The sequence below is a fragment of the Ascaphus truei genome, chromosome 14 (genome assembly GCF_040206685.1).
Source record: "Ascaphus truei isolate aAscTru1 chromosome 14, aAscTru1.hap1, whole genome shotgun sequence".
Lineage (NCBI taxonomy): Eukaryota > Metazoa > Chordata > Amphibia > Anura > Ascaphidae > Ascaphus > Ascaphus truei.
The window spans coordinates 50,223,746-50,235,680 of NC_134496.1; the positions used below are offsets into that span (position 1 = coordinate 50,223,746).

General features: G+C 49.0%; 1 protein-coding gene across 1 annotated transcript; it reads right to left on the bottom strand.

Annotated features, from left to right (window-relative positions):
• Positions 1 to 4,897: 4,897 nt before the first annotated feature.
• Positions 4,898 to 11,239, bottom strand: LOC142466131 (cytochrome P450 2H1-like). Its single transcript, XM_075570930.1, has 4 exons — positions 11,114 to 11,239; positions 8,646 to 8,838; positions 6,324 to 6,486; positions 4,898 to 5,362 (listed from the first exon to the last, which is right to left on the bottom strand). The coding sequence occupies exons 2-4, from the start codon at positions 8,814 to 8,816 to the stop codon at positions 5,196 to 5,198; spliced, it is 501 nt and encodes a 166-aa protein (XP_075427045.1). The 5' UTR covers positions 8,817 to 8,838; positions 11,114 to 11,239; the 3' UTR covers positions 4,898 to 5,195.
• Positions 11,240 to 11,935: the final 696 nt, after the last annotated feature.

Sequence of the window (11,935 nt, forward strand, 5' to 3'; positions counted from 1 at the left end):
GGCACAGGACGGGGAAGTGATGGGCCCGAGATCACATGGAGAGGCACAGGTGGGAATTGAAGTCACACGTTTGTGTATTCAAGGAAAACCTCTATCTCAGGGGGTGCTGAACTTCAGTCCTCAAGCACACAGAAGCAGGGATATCCTGAAAACATGAACTGTTGGGGGGGGGGGGGGGGGGGAGGCTTGAGGACCGGAGTCCAGCACCCCTGCTCTATGGTAACCCTACTCCCTCAGTGCTGAACCTCAGATTCCCAGCTTCTCATTATCCAGCCTTGAAACTGCAATGGTTGATGGGAAATTCCTAGCTGGTGCTGCCTGTGGCGTCTAATACATATTAAAAGTGAATGTCGTGGGAGACCAGAACGCTTTTATGGGATCAAGCACCACACAGTCACATATACATATACATATATAGTGCAGAATAAATGAGTTCTTCAGTATTAGGTGATACCTTTTTTATTAGACTAACAATTTATGTCATAATATTAGTCCAATAAAAAAGGTATCACTCATTTATTCTGCACTATCGCAACTGGACTAACACGGCTATTTTCTGCTTTATATCTTATACTATATTAGTGAAAGCACTGTATGCCTGTCTGGATTTCCGGTGTCCCTAGGGGAAATCTCATTGGTCCCTTGGGTCGCCCGCCCCCGCACACCTCTCATTGGCCTGAGGCGGAGTGACGGGCCACACACACACACACACACACACACACACACACACACACACACACACACACACACACACACACACACACACACACACACACACACACACACACACACACACACACACACACACACACACACACACACACACACACACACACACACACACACACACACACACACACACACACACACACACCGCACGGTTATGTAGGGGGGGCGCGAGCAGCTTGCAGGGAAACCTGGGGGCGCTCCGTGCTGCTGCTTCTATGTCTGTGTCTTGCAGAGGGGGCGGGGCCAGAAGATCCGTGCTGCTGCTTCTATGTCTGTGTCTTGCAGAGGGGGCGGGGCTTGCAGAGGGGGCGGGGCCAGAAGATCCGTGCTGCTGCTTCTATGTCTGTGTCTTGCAGAGGGGGCGGGGCTTGCAGAGGGGGCGGGGCCAGAAGATCCGTGCTGCTGCTTCTATGTCTGTGTCTTGCAGAGGGGGCGGGGCTTCTCTCTGCACACAGACAAGCCCCTCCTCCTCTTCCTGTCTGCTTCCCGTTTTCAGCAGCATGGGGGGTTGGGGGATCGGAGCATGTCGCCCCCCCAGGTGAAATTGTGGACTGATTAAGTGTGTGTGTGTGTGTGTGTGTTGGTGGTGGTGGTGGTGGGGGGGGGGGGGAGTGATTGAGTGTGTGTGTGGGGGGATTGAGTGGGTGTGTGGGGGGTGGGGGAGATTGTGTGTGTGTGTGTGTGTGTGTGTGTGTGTGTGTGTGTGTGTGTGTGTGTGTGTGTGTGTGTGTGTGTGTGAAGTGTGTGGTGTGGGGGGGGATTGTGTGTGTGTGTGTGGGGGGGGGGGGATTGAGTGTGGGGATTGTGTGATTGTGTGTGGGGGGGGATTGTGTGTGTGTGGGGGGGGATTGTGTGTGTGTGTGGGGGGGGGGGGGGGTGATTGTGTGTGGGGGAAGGGGTTGTGTGTGTGTGGGGGGGGTGGGTTGTGTGTGTGTGTGGGGGGGATTGAGTCCCCCCCCCTCCCTGCCCTTTGCTCCCCCCTCCCTGCCCTTTGCTCCCCCCTCCCTGCCCTTTGCTCCCTGCCCTTTGCTCCCCCCCCCTTTGCTCCCCCCCCCTTTGCTCCCACCCCCTTCCTGCCCTTTGCTCCCCCCCTTCCTGCCCTTTGCCCCCCCCCTTCCTGCCCTTTGCCCCCCCCCTCCCCTTTGCCCCCCCTCCCCTTTGCCCCCCTCCCTCCCCTTTGCCCCCCTCCCTCCCCTTTGCCCCCCCCCCCTTTGCCCCCCTCCCTCCCCTTTGCCCCCCTCCCTCCCCTTTGTCCCCCCTGCCCTTTGCCCCCCCCTCCCTGCCCTTTGCCCCCCCCTCCCTGCCCTTTGCCCCCCCCCTTCCACTCCCTTCCACGCCCGGGCAATTTTATATATATATATATAAAAATCCAATTCACAGCCGGCACACCATATGCAAGTAAATAAGGTTTTGGTGCTTATCCCATAAAGCAATAACAGACCATACGATACCGGTTGCAACACGACATCAAGGGACAGCACGCAGGTAAGTAAATCAAAAATGTTCTATATTTGATAGAAGACACAAAAACCGACGTTTCGGTCCCCCAGTGGGACCTTTCTCAAGGTGGGTCTGTTATTGCTTTATGGGATAAGCACCAAAACTTATTTACTTGCATATGGTGTGCCGGCTGTGCATTGGATTATATATATATATATATATATATATATATATATATATATATATATATATACAGTGGTCGACAAATCACCAAAAATCTACTCGCCACCTAGTACCACACGTGTGTTGCTTGGGCCAATAGGAGCTCGCCACAATGTTAAATCCACTCGCCCAGGGCGTGCAAATGTATAGGTTTGTTGAACACTGTATATATATATATATACAAAAAGAACGATTCCTGCGCTCCTACCAATTAGGCAGGGATAAAATAATATTCTCATGAAAAAGGTATTTGGTTAAACCCTTTGGCCAAAGCATTTGTAAGCCTGCATGCCACGTCAAGGCAGCCCGTTACTGCTGGTACCTACACTATACTGTATAAAAATGTAATAATTGTCCCATGGACTGGTGAAAAAAGTGTTAAAGCCCTGAAGGGGTTAAATAAAGCATGAGCTTATGTGAGTAGTGCAATTAAAATCTGGCTAAAGCCAATATTTATATATGTACAGATACCTCTACAATAGCAAATAAACATATTTATTCTGACTGGAGCTAGCAGACACAACACAGAGCTATCCTCACTCCAACCGCGGAATCCTAGGTGCCCGGTGCCACAGAAATGACTTACCCGGCACAGCTTCCACTCCTGTGGGGATCGGGAACACCAGTCAGCACTGGATGAATACAGGCATACCCCGCATTAACGTACGCAATGGGACCGGAGCATGTATGTAACTATGTAACTACAGGCATACCCCGCATTAACGTGCGCAATGGGACCGGAGCATGTATGTAACTATGTAACTACAGGCATACCCCGCATTAACGTACGCAATGGGACCGGAGCATGTATGCAACTATGTAACTACAGGCATACCCCGCATTAACATGCGCAATGGGACCGGAGCATGTATGTAACTATGTAACTACAGGCATACCCCGCATTAACGTACGCAATGGGACCGGAGCATGTATGTAAATACAGGCATACCCCGCATTAACGTACGCAATGGGACCGGAGCATGTATGTAACTATGTAACACAGGCATACCCCGCATTAACATACGCAATGGGACCGGAGCATGTATGTAACTATGTAACTACAGGCATACCCCGCATTAACGTACGCAATGGGACCGGACCATGTATGTAAAGCGAAAATGTACTTAAAGTGAAGCACTCCCTTTTTCCCACTTATCGATGCATGTACTGTACTGCAATCGTCCTATACGTGGATAACTGATGTAAATAACACATGTGTAACAGGCTCTATAGTCTCCCCGCTTGCGCACAGCTTCGGTACGGGTAGGGAGCCGGTATTGCTGTTCAGGACGTGCTGACAGGCGCATGCGCGAGCTGCCGTTTGCCTATTGGGCGATATGTACTTAAAGTGAGTGTCCTTAAAGCGGGGTATGCCTGTATCGCAGCAGAGCAACTTTAAATCTCCCGCTCAGAATAGCAGGCAGCCTCGGTTCTGGGTGTCCCTGGCACAGCCTCACAGTACACCGCTTAGTTCCTCAGCACACTATCCTCAGCAAGATCTCTGGAGCTGAGAGCAGCTGCCCCTTTTCTAGATTCCCCGCCTCCACTGCAAATCATGGAGAAAGGGGCGGCAACCAATCACAGATCAGATGCTGTGTGTTGGGCCAATCACAGAGCGAGAGCTTACTTGTGTTGGCCACTCCGGGCTGGGGGTGTGACAGGGAGGCGGAGGCAAGGAGGGCGGGCATTACAAACCAGCCAATGAGAACAGCGCCTACCTGCCCATGTTCTCAATGCTGACTTGATATCTCTGGATGAGATAGGCGCCTCCCTGCCTGGGGCAGACAATGGCTCCCAGATAGGAGGGTGGCCCATCCCTACGCTCCTAAGTCCTCAAACCACTCGTGGAACCAGCTAAACCCTGATCTCTGGGCGTGTAGGCCGGATAAGTGTATTACCAGCCTAGCATGCCCAGGGAGCAAAGAAACACACAGTTACACCAAGCTCAAATACATTAAACAGAAAATAAAGGTTTACACATACAGTACAGGCATACCCCACATTAACGTACGCAATGGGACCGGTGCATGTATGTAAAGCGAAAATGTACTTAAAGTGAAGCACTACCTTTTCTCCACTTATCGATGCATGTACTGTACTGCAATCGTCATATACGTGCAGAACAGATGTAAATAAGGCATTTGTAACAGGCTCTATAATCTCCCTGCTTGCGCACAGCTTCGTTACAGGTAGGGAGCCGGTATTGCTGTTCACGACGTGCTGACTGGCGCATGCGTGAGCTGCCGTTTGCCTATTGAGCGAGATGTACTTACTCGCGAGTGTACTTAAAGTGAGTGTACTTAAACCGGGGTATGCCTGTATACTGTACACTCACACAATATATTTAGCCAGATCAGCCACAATAGGATGTATATACAGGGCAACCCTGTACAGTATATTCATCCAGGCAAAAGGACAATAACTGGGCTTCCCCTTAATTATAAGAGCCTCGTTGCCCATATCGCCACAGTGAACCCTCCACCCACTGAGCTTTTTCAATCTCTCAACCATTTAAAAAACCGGACGGTATGGGAATCATTTTGGAAAAGCCAGCTGGTCCTCCCTACTAGAGGGGTATTTGAAGCACCACTATTTAAGCAGAGGCCTTGCCATGTATGTCCCACCACCCCCGTTCCCCACAGTTGGTGTGCAATGTAATCACTGCGTTTTTCAGCGTGAGCCCACTAACTTCTCAGTTAATTCATATGTACATTTAATGATACTTTGTGTTCCTTTGAAGTGAGGGTTTTTTTTATCTACCACTGTATTTCCGCCTTTTACTGGTGCACAAATCGGCCACTTTGCTAAATTGTATATTCACCTTTCTTTGCAGAGAAAGTATCCACCAGGATGTGAGCCTCGGCCTGGATTCTCCATTCAAGATCTTTCTTTCCCAGTCCGAGGTTCCGCAGAGTCTCGTTCCCAAAGCGCCTCTGCTGTTTCCAGGTGTGTCCATTGGACATGACGATTCCTTGTAGCACGGAGAGAGTTTCTCATTGCAGAAGAGCAGGAAGAATGAGGAGCCTGTGCTGACATCACCGCGGATTAATCTCAAAAAGGGGGATTCATTTTTTTTGGATTTTTTTTTATGACTGACAATCCAATCCACGAATTCTGCAATCCACTGGTGGATTTTAAGAATACAATCCGTGGAATCAGAAATCCGCTGGTCAGATTGGTAAAATCCACCAGCGGATTGAATCTAATGACCGTTTCGGGTGAATTAAACTGGAACAATCCATCCAACGCGGAACGGATTTTGAATGGAACGGTTGGGAAATTCTGTGAAACGGATTGTGACAGTTTCGCCCACCTCTAGGTACGATATATTCTCAAATATATCCAGAAATATGCAAAATAGATTAAAATAAAACAATAATGATCCAGGAAGAGGAGTTGGGTGCTCTTGCTTATCTTCATCTAGTTCAATATAAATATGAAAGAAGATAAATATATGTAAGTATATACGTCCTTAATACAGTATATTTGATTGGAAGCTATATTTTTATCAAAGGTTTCCAGCTGTAAAATTAGGGGTAATGTTGGTACAAAAACATACCCCAGGTTTACCAGTTCAAAGGATTGGGATTTTCATTCATAGATAAATCTTATGCAGTTTAACCGCACTGGGTTTCAGATGGGAGATTAGAATAAATGAACCCCTATACTGCTTATATTTCTGCCGTGTAGTTCATCATCTTTATAAATAGGGCTGGTGCTGATCTGTCCTTCCCCGATTCCACATGTCTAATAAAAATGTATGACCCATTCTGGAAGACAACCGAGAGAAGGTTGAGGGGTACATTGACGATCATAGAAACCTAAAGGTATTTGCTGAGACTTTGCAACCATTCAGACAGCGCTCCCAAACTAATCATAGAGAACCCCCCCCCCCCCCAAAAAGGGGACACTGTGCTCAATTCCAACCTTACCTTTCCCTTTAAAAAAACGGTGGAAGAAAGGAATTGCGGCGCGTTCCGAAAACGCCTCAGAGTTTACGATGAGACCGTCTCTCACAGCTTCATAACCATTCAGCACAATGAAGGGGACACATCCCAGCCAAACCGTGAAGATGTTCCCATAGGTCTTTCCTAGCTAGAGACATCAATACAGAATAATAATAATAATATGTTTGCAGGAGAATTGTTGCTCTTGGTCTGTGACCTTTCCTTGTATCCTTGTTATATTGTAAATGTTATGTTGCAGTTCTACCCACCAATTAGGGCCTGGGCATGTAGGCAGCACCTTCCTACCCACCAATCAGGGCCTTGGCATGTAGGCAGCACCTTCCTACCCACAAATCAGGGCCTGGGCAGGTAGGCAGCACCTTCCTACCCACCAATCAGGGCCTGGGCAGGTAGGCAGCTCCTGGCCCTGAGTGTTGCATTATTATGTTTTCAGTGTATAAAAAGGTGAGGAAGGAGACCCCTAGCAGACAGGGAGGGAGACCCCTAGCAGACTGGGAAGGAGACCCCTAGCAGACAGGGAGGGAGACCCCTAGCAGACAGGGAGGGAGACCCCTAGCAGACTGCGAAGGAGACCCCTAGCAGACTGGGAAGGAGACCCCTAGCAGACAGAGCCTGCAGAGAGCTACAAAGGTGTGGCTGTGACTGTGAGAAACTGCAGTGTCCACTCACTCCAGTGCTGGTCTCAGGTCTGAAAAACAGTCCTGTAGGCACTAGGCAAGAAGAGAGAACAGGGGAAATCTCTGCAAGGCGGTTCCTGCAACTAGGTATGCAGGGTGTCCCCCAGTGCAGGGTATGCAGGGTGTCCCCCAGTGCAGGGTATGCAGGGTATCCCCCAGTGCAGGGTATGCAGGGTGTCCCCCAGTGCAGGGTATGCAGGGTGTCCCCCAGTGCAGGGTATGCAGGGTATCCCCCAGTGCAGGGTATGCAGGGTGTCCCCCAGTGCAGGGTATGCAGGGTGTCCCCCAGTGCAGGGTATCCCCCAGTGCAGGGTATCCCCCAGTGCAGGGTGTCCCCCAGTGCAGGGTATCCCCCAGTGCAGGGTATGCAGGGTTTCCGCCAGTGCAGGGTATGCAGGGTATCCGCCAGTGCAGGGTATGCAGGGTATCCCCCAGTGCAGGGTATGCAGGGTAACCCCCAGTGCAGGGTATGCAGGGTATCCCCCAGTGCAGGGTATCCCCCAGTGCAGGGTATGCAGGGTATCCCCCAGTGCAGGGTGTCCCCCAGTGCAGGGTATGCAGGGTATCCCCCAGTGCAGGGTATCCCCCAGTGCAGGGTATGCAGGGTATCCCCCAGTGCAGGGTATGCAGGGTGTCCCCCAGTGCAGGGTATGCAGGGTGCCCCCCAGTGCAGGGTATGCAGGGTATCCCCCAGTGCAGGGTATGCAGGGTGTCCCCCAGTGCAGGGTATGCAGGGTGTCCCCCAGTGCAGGGTGTCCCCCAGTGCAGGGTGTGCAGGGTATCCCCCCAGTGCAGGGTATGCAGGGTATCCCCCAGTGCAGGGTATGCAGGGTATCCCCCAGTGCAGGGTATGCAGGGTGTCCCCCAGTGCAGGGTATGCAGGGTGTCCCCCAGTGCAGGGTATGCAGGGTATCCCCCAGTGCAGGGTGTGCAGGGTATCCCCCAGTTTCCCCAGTTGGGTATGTGTGATGTTTGTGTGTTTTGTATAGTTGTGGATATACTTTTCCAATAAATTAATTTTATAAACTCTCGTGTTCTGTCTGGCGTTATTGATCCCTGGTATTCGTCCTGGTCTCCCGTGTTCTGTCTGGCGTTATTGATCCCTGGTATTCGTCCTGGTCTCCCGTGTTCTGTCTGGCGTTATTGATCCCTGGTATTCGTCCTGGTCTCCCGTGTTCTGTCTGGCGTTATTGGTCCCTGGTATTCGTCCTGGTCTCCCGTGTTCTGTCTGGCGTTATTGATCCCTGGTATTCGTCCTGGTCTCCCGTGACAGACATAACCCCACAATAATAGCATTTCCCATACTACAAGTAAGTACAATCGTATATATCCTTACATGTAAACGTTCTAGATCACGGGTGGCAAACTCCAGTCATCAAGTGCCACCAACAGGTCAGGGTTTAAGGATAGCCCTGTTTAAGCACAGGTGGCTCAATCAGTGGCTCCGTTAATGACTGAGGCACTGATTGAGCCATCTGTGCTGAAGCAGGGATATCCTTAAACCCTGACCTGTTGGTGGCACTTGAAGACTGGAGTTGGACGCCCCTGCTCTAGATAAAACAAATTCTATGTAATCTCCAGGTCACCACGTGTCACTTTGTATCAATACCTGCATAAGAATCTCATGATGAAGCTGGAACTTCAGTGTCCACAGGTTCCCGATGAAGGGGAGAGGGGTCGGTCCGGGGGGCAGTCGTTTTGCTGCCCATTGAAATTTTAGGAACTGGAGGATGACAAGACACAAAAGCAGAGCCAGAAGTACCCCAGTGAGCCCCAACATCTCTCCCGGTGCTGAGATCTGTCTGGGAGGGAGGAATTAAATCACACCCAACAAGTTCAGAGTAATAAATGGCCTTCAATAAAAATCTCTAGAAAGGGAATCAGGACGGATGAATAGCCTCATTCACTCCTGAGTCTGAAAGAGAATCCAATCCTTTGGACAGGTTCTGAGGGTGCTGTCTTCTACCACCCAAGGACTGAGTGAGGCTGCGCTGCGCTTGTGCGTAATAATAAGACAGTGAAGATCAATCACAGCAGAGTGAGAAGCCAGAGATAAAACGGCCTGGAGCCAATCCCACTAAATAAATAAAGGATTAGCAGATACACAGATACATTTGAGACATTGTCACATTGCTTGGTAATAATCTGATGATTAAACGATTTCACATATGAATATTTAATTAGTTGAAATTAATCTCTGTTTTATGCCATGGGAGTTTGTACTTTGCCAAAAGAGAAGCAAACGTGTCTCAACTACACATGTTCTCTCTCTTCCTAATACTGTGTTTGGGGAAGAACTTATCAGGAATGTTCTCTAAGATATGGATCCTTGTTGGCACATTTTGTGTATAAAAAACATTAGAAACAATGACATTTATAGACATGTCTAAGACAGTGTCCATGCTGCCGAAGACCACGCGTGCGAGCGATCACGTTGCCTTAAGGCATTGATCGCGCCCATAGACCGCGCGCGGCAGCAGGAAGAGGCGTGAGTTGTGAAACTGATTTCTCAGCTCGACGGGCAGGTCACGTGAGCGGTTCACCCGATGAGGGCGAACCAGATCAGTGACATCACAGACACGTTCCTAGAAACGCCCACCGATGGCGCGTCTACCCTGTCCTGAAAAGGCACCCACTTCACGCGGGTGATGTCACACACGCGCACGCCTCCGCGCTGACGAAGGCTGTATGGACGCAGCCTAAAGAAGCCAGAAGAGTGAAGCTTCCCTTGTCTGACTCACGTTGGTTTATCTGAGCCTGAGAATGTAGATTCTATTAAAAGTAACATTTCAGACACATATACAGGAACACAGGAGCGAGATAAACCTCTATCCCAGTCACCATTTACTGACAGCCAACACATGGCCATTCCCATCGTAGAAGTAGATGAGTTTGAAAACGGACATATGCCATATAGTTTATCCTATGCTGAATGTATATGACAGATACTTATCCTATATCCGAACTTACAGTATATTGACCCAGAGGAAGGCAAACACACAACCCCCAGTGAAACATTATCTAATGATGTCTCATAAGGGGAAAATAAATTCCTTCCTGACTCCAAATATTGGCAAACGCGTAGCGCGGGACCGCCCCGAGATTACTACTGAGCATCAGGGAGACGTGCTGCCGACAGATTGTGCACCACGGAAGCCTGACCTGAAGGGACGTCCCATCCTAGAGACCGCGACGGAGTTGAGCCTGCACACACCATCGGAAGGCAAGCAGCCAAACGCAGAGGTGTTCACAACGAGTGACGGACGTCCAACGGAGGCGGTGGGGTGAGCTACTGTACCAGGCAGCCTCTCCTGTTTCACATGAGTGGGACGTGCCTATTTTTATCCGCATTATTTTAAGTGCGTTTTTCATAGTTTCTGCATAAAATCCCAATGTTACCATATTGATCTGTGCTATGGACACATTAATTCTCCTCGCTGAGGTCCGTCTCCTCTGAAATCCTGAGCGGAAGTGCATCCCTAGAGGAACACATTCACCGCTGTATATTGAACTTGCCTTAAAAACCACCTGCATTTTGTGAGTAGGCTATACATAAGAGCCAAGAATACAGCAGAATTTATTCACGCACTTTAAAACTATCCACACTTAGATCGTTGTGTATTGTTGTCCCTATATGCTGCCCCTGGATTGTTAAGAGAAAAAAATTGATCACCTCAGAACAGCACCCATCTAATTTATCACCTCAGGACAGCACCCGTGGGATTGATCACCTCAGGACAGCACCTGTGTGATTGATCACCTCAGGACAGCACCCGTGTGATTGATCAACTCAGGACAGCACCCGTGGGATTGGAAGGACTGAGTTATTGTGTCACTTTGCGGATCCTGCCTCTGTGTGGGAACAGGAGACCCCTGAGGCCTGTGCTTAACTACAGTTTGTTTTCTTAGATCGGACTCAACATTCAGCTCAAGAGACAGCTTAGTATTAACCCTTTCCCTCCAGCGTACGTCAGTACAGAGCACAGCCCGGAATCTTCTATTTTAATAAACTATATAACTTTTTTTGATGTCACCAGTTTTACCAAATGTTTCAGCACTATCTGCAGTGATTCTTACCTTTATGTTGCAGTAAATAATAATCCCACTTTGTGAGCACAGTCACACATCTCAGCCAGGTCTGCAACCCTGCCCTTCCCCATTATCTCTTATCATACACTGCTTGCACTGCAGCCAGGGATTCTGGGTAAAGACAGTGTCACCTTTTGCTTCATGTCCATTTTAACGAGTCCCTATAAGTGTACGCCTGCCGCATTGCACCGCTTTTTCATTATCATTGATGTACTCTATAAATTTATCCAGACTTTCCACGTCACCTCTCCAGATAAAGAAGACATCATCTATGAATCTCCGTCATAGTACCAAGTTCCCGCCAAGTCCCGCAAAAAAACAAATCTTGTCCTCTTCCCACATACCCATGAAAAGATTGGCGTAGCTCGGTGCGAACTTGGTACCCATGGCGGTTCAAAGCTTCTGAAGGTAAAATACCTCATTAAACCAGAAATAGTTATGGTCCAATATAAATTCTATACTCTCAAGAATGAAATTCGCCTGTACAGGAGACATTTCATCATCCCCAGAGAGAATATTTGCAATTGCCTCACATCTCTGTCTATGTCCGATGAAGGTATAAAGGGAGGTGACATCACATGTTGCCAAATAGAAACCATTCTCCCAAGCTTGATTTTGTAATACTGCCAACATGTCTGTAGTGTCCCTAAGATAGGACTTCAATGTTTTCACATAATTTTGAAGATAAACGTCTATATAGGCAGACAGACTGGAAATAAGTGAATCCATTCCAGAGATAATAGGTCTCCCAGGAGGATTCGTCAAGCTCTTGTGTATTTTTGGGAGATAGCAAAAGATGAGCAGTTTAGG

Coding starts and splice junctions, on each gene's coding strand:
- LOC142466131 (XM_075570930.1), bottom strand. CDS start 8,816: ATGTTGGGGCTCACTGGGGTACTTCTGGCTCTGCTTTTGTGTCTTGTC. Junction 6,487..8,645: donor ATCATGAGATTCTTATGCAG/GTATTGATACAA, acceptor TGATGTCTCTAG/CTAGGAAAGACCTATGGGAA. Junction 5,363..6,323: donor CCGTTTTTTTAAAGGGAAAG/GTAAGGTTGGAA, acceptor CCGTGCTACAAG/GAATCGTCATGTCCAATGGA.